This window comes from Empidonax traillii, unplaced genomic scaffold (genome assembly GCF_003031625.1).
Source record: "Empidonax traillii isolate 1590-97213 ecotype Southwest subspecies unplaced genomic scaffold, ASM303162v1 scaffold1226:size203360, whole genome shotgun sequence".
In the NCBI taxonomy this organism is placed as follows: Eukaryota; Metazoa; Chordata; class Aves; order Passeriformes; family Tyrannidae; genus Empidonax; species Empidonax traillii.
The window spans coordinates 183,090-202,959 of record NW_020956419.1 but is presented as its reverse complement, the minus strand read 5'-3'; the positions used below and the strand labels follow the sequence as shown (position 1 = coordinate 202,959).

At 52.1% G+C, this 19,870-nt stretch overlaps 1 protein-coding gene across 1 annotated transcript; it reads left to right on the top strand.

Annotated features, from left to right (window-relative positions):
- Nucleotides 1-225: 225 nt before the first annotated feature.
- Nucleotides 226-11,545, top strand: LOC114069288 (protein FAM19A2-like). Its single transcript, XM_027905978.1, has 5 exons — nucleotides 226-319; nucleotides 586-704; nucleotides 7,903-8,052; nucleotides 8,798-8,922; nucleotides 10,232-11,545. Exons 2-5 carry the CDS (start codon nucleotides 587-589, stop codon nucleotides 10,241-10,243), a joined length of 405 nt encoding a protein of 134 aa, XP_027761779.1. The 5' UTR covers nucleotides 226-319; nucleotide 586; the 3' UTR covers nucleotides 10,244-11,545.
- The last annotated feature ends 8,325 nt before the right edge of the window (nucleotides 11,546-19,870 follow it).

The following is a 19,870-nucleotide window of genomic DNA, read 5'->3' as shown; positions in this document are numbered from 1 at the left end:
TAACCTACTAAAAAGGGCCTGGTTTTGTTTCTCTCAGCAGTAAAAATCTGGAGCAGCTCTGCTGCAGTGGATGGGTCCTGCTGCTGTTCAGAGGGGTGCACATGGTGGCCACCCAAGAGTGTGTTTGTTGAAGAGGGGCTGGTCAAGCCCAAGGTGGCCCCAGCCACCTCTGGGGACATGGTGGCTCACACTGACAGCGAGTATCACTGCCCATGCCCTTCTCTCTCCTTTCAGATGCGCTGATGTCTGCCCCTTGCCAAGACCTGACCCACCCGAGGTTGGCAGATGCGCAGATGTGAGCGTGAATCCCCAGTAAAAGGTAACTATCACTCACCTCTGCTACTGCTGGTGGGGTTTCTTTCTGTCCTGCTGCAGTGGCCTGGGCTGCTGATGAAATTTGAGCCCACCTGAGGGTGGTGGGTGAATCCCTTCCTCTCCCAGGGCTGTGACCCCACAGGCAGGACGCCCCAGTCCCTGCATGTTCAGAGGCTGCACCACTGTGTGCAGCATTGTTGATGAGTGGGGCTGCACCTCCCAGCCCTCCTCACCCCTCTTCCTCCACAAATCTCTTCTTCTTTTCCGTAGAATGAGTGAGAGAGACATACAGAGCCTGAGCAAATGGGTTTTCGTGCTCACTCTCTGCCTTACCACGCTGTGGGGACGACTGACACTGGCCTCCACCCATCATCACAGAAGCCATTCAGGTAGGGGAACTGCGTGGGATTTGCACTTGAAGCGCCAGTGTGTGCAGGAAACTCCCTGGGCTGCTCCTTGGAGGCAGGCAGGAACATGGAGCCACGGGCCAGTAAAGCTGCTCCTTGGAGTTAGAACTTGTGGATACCCAATATGAGGCATTTAAATCCTGTGGCTTGGTGAGTCTGGCTGGTCTGAGGAGCTGCAAAGTGAATTTCTTCATGTCTGTAGCAAAATCTGAGACACACAGAATGACCCATGGGTACATCTGATACATCTGGGAATTCAGGTTATTACTGAGGTGATTCTTGGTCTGTGAGCTGTGGGTGTAAATCTTTCCACCCGAGTTGCAATGAGAGTCACAAACCCCACTTGTTATGCAATGGACACTCTCCACCTCAGGCTTTTGTTAGAAATACAAATTTTCATCCCCCTGGTTGCAAAGATCATCTCGAAAGATGGAGCAAGTATAAAGTGATGTAGAACTGAAAGTCTCTCTGGAAAGCATCGCCCTGGCTCTGGAAGGTTCATTTGTTATTCCCAGCTGTGGATCTGAGATTCCCCCTCTGTGTGTGTGTTTTGGGATGCTCCTTTGTGCCACGGATGTGACTTTTTTGGGGGGGGTTGTGTGAACCCATGGCTGATGTTTGTGTCTGGAGAGGAGAAGCAGCCGAGAAGTCGTGCCCAGCCCTTTGTGCCCGGTGCAGGAGCCTGATGGGATGTGCCAGGGTGGTGACCCAGTGGTCCAGGGCTGGAGATTCCTTGGGTGCATGGTGGGAGGACATTGTGTGTGGGACTGGTGTTACTGGTGCTACTGGTGTTACTGGCAGCAGAGACAAACCCTTGGAGCCCAGAGTGATCCTGGGGCACCTGCTGTCTGCCTCTTGTGCCTCTGTCTGGAAAGGGCATTTAAGGGTTAATTTGAAACCACTCGTGCTCTTGATTGACCCCACACCTAACCCTGTCCTATTTCTGTCATTTTTGCCTGACAGTTAAAGCAGTTCTAATCCTGTAATCCCCAACCACGTTGTTTAAAACCAAAAGGCCTCTTCTGGAGTGACTCCCTCACCCAGGCAGGCTTTCCCTCCTCCTAACCCCGGATGCCTCGTCCCTGGAAGTGTCCAAGGCCAGGTTGGACAGTGCCTGGTCTAGTGGAAGGGGGTGGAACAAGATGAGGTTTAATGTCCCTTCCAACCCAAACCATTCTGTGGTTCTGAACTGGAAAAAAACCTCATTTTTTTCTGGAATAACTTTACAGCACTGGCTCAGAACTCCCTGGGATGCAGGCACTGCTGGCAGCCAGGTGCTCACCCAACCTGCCCAATCCCAGTGCCAGAGAATCCCACACCACCACAGGATCGATTTGCAGGGAGCTGCTTCTTCAGGGAAGAGTCAGAGCTGGCATTAATAAAGCAGCAACTCACCAAGGTTTGAAGTGCAGATGCCCAAGTGTACTGCTGGGGTGTGAATTATGTATAAATCTCACTCGTCCATGAACAGCCAGGCTCATGGACTCACGTGCCAGCAGGCAGAGAGCTGGGGATTTTTCCCTCACACAGAACTTATCCACAGTGGACCCAACCTTGCACTTTGTATTCAGGAAAATTCCAGTCCACAGCAAAGAGAGCAGATCAGGAGCAAGCACTTAAAAGTTTGACCCCACTCTGTGTTGTCTGCCTGAACATGGTTTCTCTCTGCCCATCCTGCTTTCCTGGCACTGTAAGAACTTTCCGTGGCTGCTTCCTCTCCTAGGCTGTGATTCCATGGGCTCAAACCAGGAATTCTTGCTCTGCTTGCTGAGACTTTATTTTCCTGTTTTTTGTTTGTTTGTTTGTTTTGTTTTGTTTGTTTGGTTGGGGTTTTTTTGTTTTGTTTTGTTTTGTTTTGTTTTGTCCCTTTTCCTGTGCTTTTGCTTCATTTGGGAGAATGTTATGTTTGAGTTTTTTGGAGAATGTTATGTTTGAAACACACTTCCATAATGCTGCGTCCTTGGTGGCAGTGACATTTGTGTCCAAGGAAGCTGTAGCCCATTAGAGCATTGACTTGATTCACATCTACAACCACCCAAAATGAGCAATAACAGAGGAAGGGCTTAAATTGTTACCACAAGGTTTCAGAGCCCAGAAAACTTCCGAATTTCTTGAACAGACAGCCCACATGCAAACCCTCTGTTTGCCACCACATTTGCCACATTGGGCTGTGGCAGTAAGGTCTGATGAAAGAATCGTGGAATATCCTGAGCTGGAAGAGACCCATAAGCATCAAATCCAACTCCTGGCCCTGCACAGGACAACCTCAGAATCACCCCCTGTGCCTGAGATGCCCTGTGCCCACCCAGCACGTGGGGATGCTGCTGTGTGAGGTGCTTCCTGGGGAGCGTGGTTGGATTTAAAGAGCCACATGAACCAAGCACAGTCATTTGGAAATGAAATAGGAGAGTCCTCGGCGGGGAATGATGATTCACCAGCAGTTTAATCCCCTGTGTAACGTGGCGAGGTCTCTGTGATGAGCAAGGCTGGGATGTCTGGATCCAGCTCCCACAAAGGTGGCCCCAGCACTTTCTACTGAACCCCTCTAAAACTGATAATCAAAGTGCTGCCTTTGCTTTTATCCACGTTCATTGCTCAACCTGGAGCAGAGGTAAAGGCATTTAGTCAGCTTTTGGGAAATGAGGTTTTCTGGATGAAGGAAGAACACCGGTTTTTGACTATGTTGTAAGAGGGATTTACTGGTCAGCAAAGGCAGCAGCTCTGCGGCTTTTACTTATGAGATGCTTCACTTGGAAAAGCCTTGGGTCCTCTGTCCCATTCAGCCTCTACAACAAGGTGGAATATTGCCCTAATTCACCCTTTCTAGACAGGGTGGGTGTGGGAGCATCATTCAGCACCAGGGGGGTTGTGTGTCAGGATCTGCATCCCCAGCTGCAGGGTGTCCTGGCAGCTTCCTCGTCACACAATGCCAGAACACTCCCAGCTGCTCTCAACACGGCCCAGGAGTCTGGATTTCTGCTTGCAAGTGTGAAGTGCCAGGGTGTGCACGAGCAGTTCATGGATGTGCACACACTCACACATGTGGTGAGGGGGGACAGAGTGTGATGTGCAGTCTCGAGGTGACAGGAGCAAAAAAATCCCGACAGAAACGCGGTGATAATGAGTGATAAAAACAAGGCTGCTTCGCTCCAAAGCCCTCTTCAATAATACATGCATCTATGGCAGTAGTGATTTTAAGGCTTTAATTATTTAGTGAATATTAGTAGTGGAGTTGTTGCAGGGTGAGGAGCACAGATCACTCACACCACTGGCTGCCCGGGTCTGCCCATGATCTGCTCCATTCCTGGTGCCCCCAGGGCTGTGCCACCCTTGAGCAGAGCCCACCAGGGACAGGATCCTCTGCCTCCCTCCAGGTCCTGCCCTCTCTCTGCTGCTCAGCCCCCTCCCAGGACACCCAAACCCCTTTAAGAGCTTTTCAGTGCCCAGCAGAACCACATCACAGAATCACAGAGTGCTTTGGGTTGGAAGGGACATGAAAGTTCTTGTTGTTCCATCCTCTGCCATGGGCAGGGACACCTTCCAATAGACCGGGTTTCTCCAAGCCCTGTCCAACCTGGCCTTGGACACATCCAGGAGGAGGAGGAGGAGGTTTGACACAGGGGTTTGGGCGCTGCCTGGCATTTACATGCATCCAACTTCTCCTCATTTTGCAGCTCTCTACCAGCAAGCAGAGCAGTGTTTTCTACTGAACATGTGGAGCGGTGCCCACGCTCCCTGAGACACTCAAAATGTGTCATTTCAGGTTATGCCATAAAACCCCATGTTCTGCTGCTCACTTAAAGGTCAGCCAGAGCAGGGCACCATTTTTATTTTATTTTTGCATGCAGGATTCAAAAGCCTTGTGATCTTACAATTCTTTTATGGTTCCATGAGATAAGGTGGGTTTTTTTTTAAAAAAATGGTTCCAGTGGGGAAATACCAGTTAAATGGGAGGGAGAAGTGTGCCAGAAGCTCTGGAACTTATCCCAGGCTCTCTGGGGGTTTCCTGCTGTTGGTGTTAAACACACCATCCATCTGATGTGCGTTTTGTTCCAAGTTTCCTGCTGCTCAGCAAAAGGAGAGGCAGCTGCAGGCAGCTCTGGAGCCCACGGCTCGCCCTGCACGTGGGCTCAGCCTCTCTGCTTGTGCTTCCCCAGGCATGGGACACGAGAGCCCAGCGTGGCAGGGAAGCCCTGGGCACAGGGCTGCTCACCCTCTCTGCCAGGAGGAAACAGCAGTGTCTCTTGCTGACATCCTGGGAATCAGCACGTCTGAGGCGGGGGGGGGGGTTTTGTTGGCACCCCAAAACCTCCTGAGACGAGGGGCAGGAAAGGGGGTGAATCTGGTGTGTAGGAGCTGAGGTGCTTTGTGCCAGGTGGGATGGTTCTTCCCACGGGAATGTCACCCCTGCTTAAACACCTGGGAAGGGGATGCATCCCTGCCCTGCTTCCAGGGCTGGGGCTGGCACCTGGAGGGGTCTGGGCAGCTGGCAAAATTCCAGTGTCAGCTGGCAAAATTCCAGTGTCACGTGCCCCAGGCCAGGATGTTGGATGCTCACAAGACAATGGAAAGGAAAATGGTTTTAAACTAGAAGAGGAGAGATTTAGACTAGATATTAGGAAGAAAGTCTTCCCTGTGAGGATGGGGAGGCCCTGACACAGGTCAGCCAGAGAAGCTGTGGCTGCCCCATCCCTGGGAGTGTCCAAGACCAGGTTGGACGGGGCTTGGAGCAACCTGGGACAGTGGAAGGTGTCCCTGCCTGTGCCAGGGGGTGGAAGGAGATGAGCTTTAAGGTCCCTTCCAACCCAAACCAATCTGTGATTGTACAGTTCCAAGACCTTTAGGCAGATGGAATGAATTCATGGCCTGAGAGAGGGATGGCTCCTGAGGGCTGTGTGCTGCTCCCCCAGCTCTACCATCAGCAGTGCCCTTGCTGGGGGGCTGTGCATGCCCCAGGGAGGCTGTAGGGCTGTGCCAGGGGGCTGTGGGGCCGTGCCAGGGCAATGGGGTGCCTGCCCCATGCGGGGTGCTCTGTGTAGGCAGCTCTTCCCTGGCAGAGGCTCCAAGGCTGCGAGTCCTGGCACCGCCGTGCCCTGCGCCCAGCCAGCTGCAGTGAGGCAGAGGAGAGGAAAATTTCTCTTTATCTCTGAGCTGCACCTTTTTGAGCAAATTAAAAGGGCTTTGGCACGTTAGCAAACTCCTATTGCATGGCTGTAATGAGCGATTTCTCAGCTCTGCCTGGCTCTCCCTCAGCTGAACCTTTTTAAATTAGCTGCAAATGAGCAGCCGGGGAGCAGGAGTGCGAGGGAGCAGAGGGGTCGCCTGGGCAGCCCTCCTGGGGAGAGCTCTGCTAATGAAGCTTTCCTAAAAACGAGTCAAAACCGCAGCTCCGTGTGAGCTCTGGGGCTGGAGGGTGTAAAAACCCCTGGTGGGGTGTGCAGGGTTGGGAGAGTGACTCCTTGTGGTTCCCCCTGGACCACAGCGTGGTGGGAACGTGGGCTCACAGGCAGCCCAAGCCAAGGATATCTCTGCTTCCACCTCAGATTATTTGAAAAATCCCATGAAGCACAAAAACAGAGCAGAACAGGCACGTTTGTTCATTAATGAGTTGCTTTCCTTCTCACTTCCACTGAAGTCTACCATTCCTGCATGCAGAAAGAATGGAATTCATTATTAAAGCTGAGCTGTTATGGCATTTCAAAGGGAAGATAAAATTTATGGCCAGAGATGCTATTACAAAATATTCCAGGATAGATAATTGTGTAATTATTATGGGCATAAATGAAAGCGATGGTGCATTAAAAGAAAATGACCATGAAATAACAATAAATAAAGTAAATTAAAGCTGTGGTGATTGCGTGGCCTGCCCTGCCCGTGTGCTGGGGGGTGCAGGGCACAGAGGTGTGTCCAGGGGCAGCTTCTCCAACAGGGGCCAGGGGTGAGGCTGGGGCTGGATGGACAGACTGAGCCTGGCAAACACAGGATGGGCCAAGTGTGCTGGGAGAGGGCAGAGAGTGGGGCTTGTGCTCACTGGTACCTGTGCCAGCAGCACCAGCATCAGGGCACTTCACTCCCCCAATGCTCTTTAAGCAGGACCTGCAGGGGTCTCTGGGGTCATGGGAATGAAGTCTCTCCAGCCCTGTTTGGCTGATTTGAGTTGTGCCTGTGTGGGCCCTGCCTGTCCTGCTTGTACCCCTTTCCAAGCCTTTCCTCCAGTGGCTCCTGCCTGCGCTCTGGGATGTGGAAGGTGTCCTGAGGGTATGGAGCAGCCAGGCCTGATGCCCTGACACCTTTTCACCTGCATTCATTTTGGGATGTCACACTGCAGGATTGCAGCTCCCCTCTGACTGGAGAATAAAATCCTGTTCCCATTGACCCAGGGGATGCCTGTGCCCAGCTCTGCACTGCTCCTCCTGTGCTCATTAAGCAGGACCTGCAGGGATCTCTGGGGTCATGGGAACAAAATCTCTCCAGCCCTGTCTGGCTGATTTGCATTGTGCCTGTGTGGGCCATTGATTCGTGATGCTGACCAGCTCCAAACCCCCATCCCAGAGGTGATCAGCCAGCTCAGTAGTTTTCTTTCTTCCTTAATATTTTAATGGCAGCAGAGCAGCCTGGGTTGCTGATGAACACCGTGACATTCCTCTGTCACTGCAGGGTGGAAACACCATCCTGATCCTTCCTCCTGCACCCAGAGGATGGTGGGTGATGGTGAGACAGAGGTGTCTGTTGTAGTTGGAGGGTCGGAGGTGGTGGTGCTCTGCTTGAAGCCAAAAGCAGCACAACACACTTTGTAGAGCAAAGTGCATCTCATTATCAGCTGCAATTAGCTAACGTGCTCATTAGTTTCAATACAGCTCTTGGCTTGGCCGTGGCAAGAGGGGATGAATTTCGGGGGGTAAGGATGGGTGTGAGGGCTGGCAGGAGTGAGGGCTCAGATGCAGGAGGTGTGGGGCAGGACTGGTGCTTGTCCTTAGGGGTGGGCTGGGGAGATGCTGTGCCCAGTGCCTGTGTGTCTCCCTAGGGAGATTCCAGAGGCTGGGACAGCACTGCCCATGCCAGTCTCTCCCGGTGACTCTGTCATGGCACACACTGGCACTGCCCCCTGGGGGGGGTGGGGGTGGGCAGGAGGTGGCCTGAGGTCTCCAGGGCCTGACAGTGGCTGTTTCCCCTCCCTCAGTGCACGTGGAGCCCGGCACGTGTGAAGTGATCGCAGCTCACCGGTGCTGCAACAAGAACAAGATCGAGGAGCGCTCCCAGACGGTGAAATGCTCCTGCTTCCCGGGGCAGGTGGCAGGGACCACCCGGGCAGCTCCCTCCTGCGTGGATGGTGAGTACCCCATGGCCACAGCCCCGTCCATGTGGCTCCTGACTGCATCCTCCTAGACTGTCGGGCTGCCGTGGAGCTTCTGCGGCCCTGGGATTAAAACGGGTGAGACCTGCCCAGGGATCCTTCAGCAGAGCAGTGGGGAAGAAGGAGCATCTTGGAGTCACTCTCTGTTGGTGTGGCTGTGTTGCCCCACTCTGTGCAGCCCCAGGCTCTGTGCTGGGGGGGGGATTTTGGTACTCCGGGATCACTGCACTGGGACCTGGCACTGCCATCACATGCCATCACCGTCAGGAGCAGCAGCCCCTGCCAGGGCGGTATCGACTCCCTTGGCAGCTGGTGCCCTGTGAGTGCACTTGTGTGCAACACCAGGAAACGCCAGAATGACTTGTCAGGGAAGGCTCTTGTTGTCCCCAACAGCTCCAGTGCCCTTATTCCCAAATATAGGGAGCCCACTCTGGTTGGAGGCATGAATTGCAAGAGCGTGACAGATCAGAGTGGCAGGAGACAGCACTGCTCTCACTGGGAGCGAGGACAGGGCTTTTTACCTGGGGTAGAGAGACAAAACAGGGTGTTCCAGAGGCAGGTGGAGCAGCTGGGTCAGGCAAGGCCAGGCAGAAGCTCCTCGACCAGAGCTCCTCGACCTGAGCTGTGCTGGAGAGAAGGGCTGCACCACCCGAAGCTGGGCAGGGCTGGCCCCCCCACACCCCATGCCACAGCCCAGCCACTGACCCCTGCTCTCCCCCAGCCTCCATCGTGCTGCAGAAGTGGTGGTGCCAGATGGAGCCGTGCCTGGACGGGGAGGAGTGCAAGGTGCTGCCCGACCTCTCGGGCTGGAGCTGCAGCAGCGGCAACAAGGTGAAGACCACAAAGGTACGTCCCAGGGAGGTGGTGGGGGGGAGCCTGGCTGTGCCTTCCCCAGCCTGGGGCAAGGAAAATCCAGGAAAGCATCCCCAGAAGAGTTCTCCATGGAAGGAAGGAGCTGTGGCTCCTCCAGGGCAGGCACTGTTTGGTATGGACGCAAAGCAGAGCAGAGGATCTGGACTGCGTGGTTGTCACCAGTGCTGGAGAGGCTGGCAGGGGTGCCACAACCCTGAGTGGGTCCCACAGCTTTGGCAATTCATAATTCCCACTGGGAAGCTCAGTAAGGAGGATATTGGGTGTCTTAGCCCCTGGTCAGGCATATGGGGGTGTCTCTACCACCCCAGGGTGCCCTGGTTGCTCCCCAGCACCTCCCACTGCTCCAGGGCAACACGTTGCTCATCCCACCCCAGTGGCACAGCCCTGAATCCGTCCCCACTCCCTGTCTGAGGCAGTCATCTGTGACAGAGCACTACATGATTATTATTTTCATGGCTTGCTGAATGCCCCAAAGAACAAGGTGTAATTAAAATTTTATCAAACTCATTAGTAATTACATATATGCCATGGTTAATCAGTTGCATAATTTTGTCATCATTGTTCCTGGTGTTGAGTGTAATTATTCCTTATGCTTTCGTTTTCCTCGCCCCACATCCCCTTGCCATAAAATTATCCTATTAAGCAATGTTAGGATTTTTTTTTTCATTACTGCTATTATTTTTGTGCACAGAAAGCACTTTCATGCTCAAGTGTTTTTATGGACATCCAAGAAGGTTCCTCCAGCCCTGAGCATCCATCATTGACCAGTAACTGCAGCACTACATTGAGCTTGTTGTCTTTTTCCCATTTTACTGTTTTTTGGTTGGTTTCCCCCAGCTGTTAACTTAGCCCAAAGCCTCTGCTCTGGATTTGCTGTCCTGGGCTCTCACTGGGACCATTCCTGGACCAGCTTCTGCTCTCCTCCTTCATCCAGCAGACCCCTCCATGGCCATCTTCCCAGCACCCCTTTTTGGGTCCTGTGTTCTCCCTTAGGGAGACAGCAGTTTGGAAACCCAGACCTGTGTTTTCACAGGGACTTTGGGTGACTTTAGTGGCTCTGGAATGGTGCCAAGGGGCTGAATTTGCATCTTACAGTCCCCGGTGGGAGCTGCAGGCAGAGCACGGGGTACGCAAACAATCCGTAAGGTGACATTTGGAAAGAGCACCTTGTTAAATGAACGTGAAGATCCAATCTTATTTTCATCTCTCAAGGCTGTTTGTTGGTAATTGGTGGGTGGGGAATCAGCTGGATGTGCTGGGTGACTTCTCCTGCTCTCCACAGGTCACTCGATAGCCCCCGTGCAGCGCAGCGCTGACTGACCAGCCTCAGCGTGGGCCCTGGTGCTCCTGTGAACAGCAGGATGTGTCCTGGTGCCCGTGGAGGTGGGATGATCCAGGGCTGCCATCCTGTGCCCGCTGGCAGGACCGTGACAGGTACCACTGGATCAGAGCATCTGCTGAGCCCCAGCTGCCCCGGAGGCTGCGGGCAGGGACCCCGGCACAGCTGCCACACTCCTGTCACCCCACGGTCCCCTCCTCCTCTGTGGACACATTCACCAACCAAGAAATGGGCTTGTTTTCCAATCCTCTTAAATAAAATACTCCAGCCATGTAAGAGCTGTTGACCATACAGGGACAGGCAAGCAGCGGGCCCCCGAAATGGGCTTTATTCCGAATAGCTGAAATCATCTGCTGTGAGTCGCCTTTCCCCATCTCCCAAGATGCTGAACCTGAGTTGCTGTCAGGAATTGGGAAGTCGATGGTTGTGTGAGATCCTCCTCCATGTGCCTCCCAGCTCCTGGCTCTGTGGGGTTCCCAGGAGGAGGCCCTGAGCTCCAGCCTGATCCCAAGCCACCGGGGTCTGCTCTGCCCTCGGAGCACTGGGATTTCCCTGCCCCACCACCTGCCTGTGGCAGATGTGGCAGCGTGGTCAGGGAGAGCGTGACACCCCGTCAGCACCCTGGGGATGGTGAGATGTCTCCATGGCGCATGCTGCTGGTTTCTCTTTCCTCGGTTATTGCATTAATCAGGCTGCAAATTTAATGTTTTCCACCGTGCAAGTCCCAGGCACCGAGTTTCTGCTTGTGTTTGCAATCCAATTCCGGAGTCATGTGCAGAGGAGCCCTCTCTGTCTGCAGGTCTGGGCTACCTGAACAGATGCCCAGCCAGGGCCCCAGACCCAGCCAGGTTTTACTGCATTACTCCAAAATAAAGGAAAATGTACCATCTCCTGGCCCTGAGCTCGTGACCTTCTCCAGGACACACCATTTCCTGGGGTGCAGCAGCTCGAGGGGGAGAGGACACGAGCTCTGTGCCCCCCGTGTCAGCAGGGCTGGGGACCCTGAGATTGTGGGGTGTGGGACCAACACCTCCAGCCCTGATCTGTGGCCCCTGCAGGGACAAGCTGGCTCAGCAGGGGCTGGAGATGTTGTGGGTGGGCCGTGGCACTGCTGGGGTCACTGGTGTGGGATCCTGCCTCCTGCCACGGGTGGGACTCGTTATTGAGACGTTTTTGTAACGGGGTATGTAGTACCCGCTCCAGATGTGATGTACATACCAGAATGTGAAATAATAAATTCATTTTAATCTCTGCAAAGGATCTTTTCACTCAGCAGCTCAGGGAGGCCCTGGGAGTGCTTCTCATGCCGGCTAGATCTGAGGCAGAGGTGCTGGGCACTCTGCCCTGGCTGCTCCAATCCCAACCAGTTCATGCAAGGATGGCTCTGGAGAAGAGCTGGAAGCCTGTTGTGGCCAGCAAAGGCTCATTAGCTGGTAGTGATCCCGGAGAAAAGTGCATTAATTTCTCCAGGATGATTTGCTGAGAGCTTCTCTTGTGCTGCCCCTTCTCCTTCGTGTGGCAGCTCCCACCGCTGCAGTGCCACGTCCCCGCAGATGCCACCCCTACCCAGGGCCAGACTGTGTTTATAAGGTCCCTGCCCCTTCCAAGAACCCAGGCTGAAGAATGCAGGGTGGAAATCTGTTATTTCCAGCAGCAAACACCGGGCTGCAGCCGGGAGCATCCCTGCCTGGCTGAGCATTCCCGTGGTTGGCTCATAACGCGAAGGATCCACTCTGCGGAAGTGCTGAGCGTGACACCCACGCTGATACAGAAACATTTTATTGTCTGCATAATAGCCACCCTCAACGCTTATTTTTCACTTACTGCAATCCAGAGTTTAGTGAGGAAATTGCCCCTCAGTGTCTCTGCTGAGTGCTGACCTCGGTGTTATCACACCATCAGAGTACACAAATAAGGAAAATCGCCGCTCCCCTCCTGGCAGGTAAATGCTTTTCTGAGGAAAGCGCTGCAGCCTGCAGGACTGCTGGTGTTATTTCTGACTCCTGAGCAGCCAGGGAAGGAAGCTGCTGCCACAGCTCCTGGTCCTCCACCTTTCCACTCCGTATTTTCAGTGCTTGCCTTTGGACAAACAGGCAGGACGTTCCTAGAAGGATTGTTAAGCCACGGCAGAGGGTGATGGAGATGGGAACATCCCCTTGCACAATGCCCTGTCTTTGCTCTCTCAGAGGGACAGTGCCACCCACGTGGTCCACAGCTACCTCAGACATCCCTTCTCCCCACACTGCTGATCCCTGAGGGACAGAACAGCCCCCGTGGCTGCATCAACAGCATGGATTCCCCAAAATCGCAGCCCAGAATCCCAGATCCACCCTGCCCACATGCCCTTCTTAGTGGGGAAGTCTTGTGCCAAGCTCTGTCTTGGCACACAAGTGCAGTAACTGATGGGGAGCTTGCACAGACACGATTTGAAGTCGCCTGAGGGGTGATTAGTCAGAGGAAACTGTCACAGTTAACGTACTTTCAATATCATCTCCCTGGGTATTATAATTACACCCCATTCAATTAGTCTTCAGGGGAAAAAAAAAGGGCTTTTGTATTAAGGTTTGGTGGAGAATTATTAAAGAGTGAATTAAAAGACAAGGATTCCATTTTACTTCACAATAATAAAGGCATAATGTATAAAATACCCCAAAATTACAAGCTGACTAAATTTAGAGCTGTGCTAGGAGGTGAAATGAAAGGTAAAATGAAACCCTTTGAGCAGCCACGGTGTGCAGTACAAGGGGGGGGTATTATCAGAGAAATAAGATGGAAACATAATTAACCACCCAGCATTATGCTGAAAGATGGCAAATTGCAATGGGAGACAAAATTAGGTGAAATTGCAGAGCAGGCTCATTTATTTCTGCTTTATAAATCAGTGCTACCTGTTGGCAGTGATGCCAAGCCATTCCAGAGCTGGGGCTTTCCAAGGGATGCTGCTGGTGGGCTGTGCTCACCTGGACAGTGAATTCTGTGTCACTGTGGGAGAAGGTGATGCCTCCAAGAGTCAAGTCCTTGGTGGCCTTTCCCTTGCCCAGTTGTGGTGTATTCAGGCCAGATCTGGTCTGTCTCCTTCCCCAAAAGCTGGTTCCCTGATGCTTTGCTGCTCCAGCCAGTGCCACCCCTGTGCCTTCTTCTGGTGCTGCTCCCTCTTCACCTTGCTGGGAACCTGCTGCCAGTGGCCTCTTGCACCGACGAGCTGAACAGCCCAGTTTAGGGCTGGAGGAACATTTTCTTTCACTGGAGTTAAATTTCCTCCTCTCAGGCTTAATTGGCTCCTGTTCCCTGTAACCTCTGCCTTCTCCATCCTCCTGCCGTGGCTCCTCTTGCCCCTCTCTGCCCATTTGCTTTATTGCTGCTTTTCAACGGATTCAAACAAGAAAAAGCATCTTGTCTTTCCCAGAAGCAGCAGGATTTTTCACTAGAACCACCCTTGCCTATGAGAAAACATCCCTGGGCAGCTCCCGTGGTGTATTTAGGAAGGCAGAAACCCAGAATTGGTGTGAAGCAGAGTCCATCTCATCCAGCTTGTGCAAATCACACAGGAGGCAGGTGCAGGTGGCTGTTCTGGCACTTGTGTTTGGACATGAGCACATGGGACAGGATTTTTCTGCTTTACCAACACCTTTCACAAAGAAACTTTATTATTTTTTTTTCCCCTCTGGCGTATTTGTAAGTAGATATATCCCTGTTTTGGAGCTGTGAAGCAAATGGCTCCAGAATCCAGACATTCTGCCCCATCCTGCCAGCACTTGGGGCAGAAACCAACAGCAGCCACAGCCCCACTGCCAGGATATGAGAATACAGGGCCATGGGCACCTTCTCCATTGCCTTGGATGCTGTGGGACTCCATCAGAGTCAGCAGGATAAAAATACAACAGCACAGTGTCTGCTCTGGTTCATACTCTGTGATGGGGCTGTTTGAAGCATTAGATGGCTCTTCCAAAAACACGTCCTCATGTTTTATTCAAATGTGCATTTGTGGAGATGTTCTTAAGGGAAATGAATAAAATATTCATTCTGATGCTACTGTGCAATAAAAGCAGAGTCAGGGCAGGAACCACTGCTGGGGGTCAGGGCAGAGCTGGCCCTGTTGCAGGCAGCCCAAATCCTGCTGGGGCCCAGGAGAATCCCTGGGGATCACAGGGTCACTGAATATCCTGAGCTGGAAGGGACCCATGAGGATCATCGAGTCCAGTTCCTGACCCTGCACAGGAAACCCCCAAGAATCCCACCGTGTGCCTGGTGTGGGTGAGGGTCAGTGAGTCCCAAGCCCCAGATGTCCTTCCTCTCTATCTCCAGGTCTGGATCCCCACACACTTGGCAAAACCAGATGGTGGAATCATAGAATCATTGAATCATGGAATCACAGAATCATGCTCTCACCTCCCCAGGACAAAGGCATATGGAGATGAGGGGCTGCACAGACATGGGCCCACCCTGGGCAGGCTCTGCTTGCTGCCTGCATAAGGGATTAAGTAGAGGCTTATTTTTATAAAGTGATTTCTAGCCTTGTTTCCCTGCTGGGGGGGGGGGGCTGCAGTGGCCACAGCAGAAACAGAACCATTGGCTGGGGCAGAGCAGCGAGGGAGGATGCAATTTAATTTGTGCATTTCCCAGTTTGCTGTTAATCTCCTGGCCTGCTGCTGGTATTTGATTTCCATAGCGTTGCTTCGTAATAAAGGGATTAGCCTGGACCACAGGTCTGCTCTGATGCGCATCTGCTGGGGATTACTGAGGAATTCTGCAGTTAGTTAATGGGTCAAATAGGTAAAAAAGGAAAATATGGGTATGATTTTGTTGACAGTTGCAGGAGCATTTCAGTCTGTGCCCTGGCACTGGCTCTCGTGGCACCTTCAGCATCCCCTGCTCCCTGTCTCACAGGGGTCCCAATCCCCTTTTCCCTGCCTCCTGAGGGTCCCAGTCCCCTGCTGTCAGGCTCAGACCCCCAGAGACAGGAGCCTCAGCACCTCTGCAGGGTGGGGCTGGCAGTGGCGCTGAGCGTGGCCAGGAGGTGCCTCGGGATGGGCGGAAAAATCCCTGCAAAGTGTGGGTTGAGTTTTTCCTGCACGCATCAGCAGCACCAGAGGTTAATATAATATTAGCAGGCTGACCTGGATATGAGTAAGTCAGACACCCCTAATAAATGCCTGCTAACTGAAAACACGGACAAATTAGCACATGCTCCATTTCCTTCTAATGATGTGCTTTACTCTGGTCTCAGCTTCCCCCACGTGTGGCAGGCTGTGCCTGCAGTCCTGTGGAGTAAGGACTGGCCACCTCCCTCCACAGTGCTCTGAGCCCAGCCTGGTCCTCTGAGCCACCAGGAGTGAGATCCTACAGGCAGGGAGATGCATAATTGATTTATTGGTAACATGATACAGTGCACGGAGCTAGGATCAAGCAAGGATCCCATTAAATACTCCTGGATGTATTCATATTAGTGAGCTCTAAGCCAATCAATTATTTAAATGCACTGGGAATCGTGTCCTGTGATTATTAAAGGGGCTGAGATCATGTTCATTAATAACAATAAATAAATATTGTGGATACTCGGTTCTGTAAGAAAATGATTCAGTGAGTTGTGAAATCCATGCAGGAGCTGCGAGGCTGGGAGGATATGAATATGGATCAACGGGATTATTGCACACACACCGGCACCAAGGGACAAAATTAGAGTGTTTAAAATTCCCTGCAAAGACAAAATGCAGAATGTGAAAACTTTTGCAATCATTTATAATAATAAAATTTTGATTAGAAAGGCAGGACCGTGCATAAATTACTGCATCCACCCTCTGGGCCAAACAGTGTGTTGAATCCATGGATTCAGTTGGGAATATTTCGGCTTCGCAGAGAATTTTGGCTTTGGAGCGAACACAGGGGTGCCCAATCCATCCAGAATGCAGGTGGGTGACAGGGCTGAGTGGTGGGCACTCACAGGGGGTCTGGATGCCCAAAATTAACTGGAGGAAGAGGAGGAGGAAAAGGAGGAGGAGGAAGAGACAGTGACCCCCTGGTGAGGGGTGTCTGTCTTATCCATCAGGAATGTGCGTGACTGTGCCAGGGATGGGAATCTTCCTTCAGGGCTTTCTGCTCTTACATAGCAGGGAAATCAGAATATAAATTATTTAAGCAGGCAGAAGATAATTAACTCTAATCAATCTGGACTCTGCCCAGGTTATAGCTCTGCAACAGCATTAATCTCACTAATTACTTAATATTACTAACACAGTTTTCAATGAGTTCAACAAAGCGTTCAGTGAATCCAGCACTGAGTAATAGATGTAAAGTGATTGATTCTGAGCTGAAAAGCCCTGTGGTACTGCAAATCTGACCATTTTATTAATCAAATTATCACTTTTTGGGCATTGAAGAAGTAGCAGCTCAGTCTCAGGGGGAAATTTTTTTCATTCTGCTGATGGGTTATTCTGGGATTGCATTAGAGGGTGTTACTTCAAGAACATTAGGAAAGAAGAATTTGGACTAACTAACGGGATCCCTGGTAAATAGTCATTTAGATTATGGGGTGAGCATTGCGGTTAAAAGCCTGGTTTTGACTGAGGAATTGGAGCGTGTGTCTGGCTCTGGGGGGGATCCACCTTGTCAGCAGGATCCACCCAGGAGTTTGGCTGGGAACAGAAGTGCTTGGCAATGATTTCTGTCCCTCTAATGGTTGCTCTGCTTGTGCCCTGGGCTCTGAGCACCAGCACCTATCGCTGTGAGGTGCAGCTCCCAGACCCTGCTGACGCGCAGGAGAGGAGGGAAGGTGCCCAGCAAGGCTGAATCAACCCCCCCAGGAAACACCAGCCGATGTTTCCCAAACCACCAGACGACCCAGTGTGTTATTTCCCAGCCATTCTGCTGTGCAAGGCACAGAAAGCTGGGGAAATGAAAAGGTGAGAACACATTATTGATTAATTACTTAGTCATCTCCGAACGGTTATTGAGCCAGGCCGTGACTTTGACAAATTACTCCTCAATTTTTGTGACTGATACACAATTTGATTAATGCAGTTTTACGATGCTCCTGTCAGAGGGTGGCACGGAGCCTGGACTCCAGTTCCTGGCAAAAGGCGAGGGTGTCATGTTCTCAGCACCTGGTGGCATTTTCAAATGGTCAGCCAAGAAATAATAAAGTGATGTGATATTTTGTTTGAAAGGAGCAGTGGGTTAAATAAGTTGGGCTGAAGGTGGAATATCAACGTTATCTGATCACACTGACAAGTGAGCTGGTGCCCCTCACCACGTGGGGTGTCTGAACACTGAGCTGACCAACGTCAGTGTTGGGTGGCTGAGGACAAGGAGCCCTTGAGGCATTTCCTACCCTGCCACAGGGAGGACCCCAACAGACCCCCCTCACACCCCATCTCTGCCTCTCTCTGGGCTGATACCACTCCTGAGAAAATGCAGGAGCGCCCTGTGGCTCTCTGGGGGTCTGGCCAGTGTTTGGTCAATATTTGGCCTTGGCTTTTCCACCTCCCTTTTGAATTGGAAGCCTCAAACAGCAGAGCCCCTGAGGTGTTATCATGGCAAACCTCCCCTTTCCACAAGGAAACGCCGTTAAAATCCCTTGCAAGAAATGGGAGGATTAACCACCTGTGGCTGTGGTGCCTGGCAGTTTCCACGTGCAGCATCCCTCACTTTATCTTTAAATCCTCAAAGGCAGCACCTGTGGAGCTGTTGGGGAGGACAGGCTGTGTCTCTGACAAATAGCACCGGGGATAACAGGGAGCGCTGGATGCTGCAAAAGGCCATTCTTACAGTCCAGAAGGCAAGTGGCCTCATAAAGAAGGATTTCACACTATTTAAACAATAAAATCCCCACTGGCTGCCTGGGGAAAATAGCCTTTTACCGTGGAAAAAAAAGGTGATTTGACAATGGTGACTGCCAGGCACCGTCCCAGTAAAGGCTCATTGTGGAGGGAAAAGCTGCACGAGCCGGTGTCATAACGGTGCTTCACAGGCTTTATGACCTGTCTGTGGCACATCCCTGCCTCGGAGCTGGGACCTGGAGACGCTGGGAATGGAAGAGAAGCAGCAAATCTGCCTCCCCTGGGACTGGCAGGGGTGTCCCTTCCCCTGCTCCTGCCTCCTGGGTTGGCTGTTCCCTGGTCCCCATCCCCTGGTGGGATGGGCAGGGCTGGGTGCTGAGGGTGCTGTTGCCAGAGCTCAGGCAGGTGGGGCCGTGTCTCCCAGGACAGAGCTGCTGTTTGATGCCACAGTCATCGCTTCCAAATCGATATTCCTGGAAGTGTCCATCCCTCATTGCCCGCCCAGCGCTTCCTCTTGTTTTCTCTCCACGATAATCAATAATTTGCTTTTTAAACAAACTGGTCTTTTTGCTTCACTGAGAGCTGCTTCCCCCAGTTCCCCTCGGTGCTCCATGCACGTTCCATGTTTAACAAGGCCCGTGCTCTCTGCTTTTCCCCCCTGAGTCCACGTGCAGAGGGTTTTTCCTGCTGCTCGTGCTCACCATGAGGTTGCTGACAAGGTGCTGATGTGGCCCCTCACACCTGTACAAGTTGTTTCTGCACCTCCAGCTCTCCCCTGCTCCATTTGAGACCTCATCTGGAGACCCAGTGCCCGGAGAGAGGAATCTGGGATGATGCCCAGGGAAATGAGGGCTCTTAAAGGTGGCAAGGCTGGAAATGAATATTTTAACTGCTTTGCTGGAATAAATTCAGCTTTAATGAAATAAACTGAAACCAGTGGCCTGGTGCAAAATGAGCACAGGGATGGAGCTCATCTCGTGTCGTGGTGTCCCAGTGGTGAGTTGTTAAAGAGAAGCTGCATTTCAGGCAGAGCTCCTGATGTCAGATGGTTTTCACTGCATCACTTCCAAATGCAGTACATCTGCCTGGGAGCCAGGAGCTGGAGATGTGCCACCAGATGTTGGGAATGAAAGAGAACAAGCAAATCTGAGCCTTAAAAAAAGAAGCCACTGTTATTTGGGACGGGGCCATGGGACTTGGCATCAGGTTCCCTCTTCTATTAATCAGTATTTGTGTTGGGTTTAATTAGTTTTGATTGCAGTTTACAGATGTAAACGTGTCTCCCATGGCATCTCCCTCACCTCCTGGGAATATGAAATGAGTGTTTAGTGTAACAGCATCGGAGCAATGCACGGGAAGGAAAACAAACAGAAGATCTCCCTGTGCATCCACGGAGCTTCTGGGGAATCCCCACCTCATTCTGTGGTAATAAAACGAAAGGAGAGAAGACCTTCAGAAGGAGAAGGGAAAGGAGAAGGCAACCCCACCTTGGTGGTCCTTCAAAGAAGTGTCTGGCGCTCTGAGGACCGGTCCAGTGTGAAGTCTGCAGAGTTATCCATCCTGCTGTGCTCGGGAGGAGGAATCAGGGCTGTGCCACCCTGGGGGGGCAGGAGGAAAGTGTCCCATGAGCAGCCACTGCCACTGCCAGCGACACTGAGGACACCTTGCAGCAAGCTGGGAGGTCTCACGTCTCTGTCAGGTGAAGAAAGAATTCCTCACCAGGAGGTTAACGTGTTTGATTCACCCCCCGCAGGGACATCATCCTTCTTATTAGTGTTTGCCATTTTATGGTTTAATTAAGGTCACC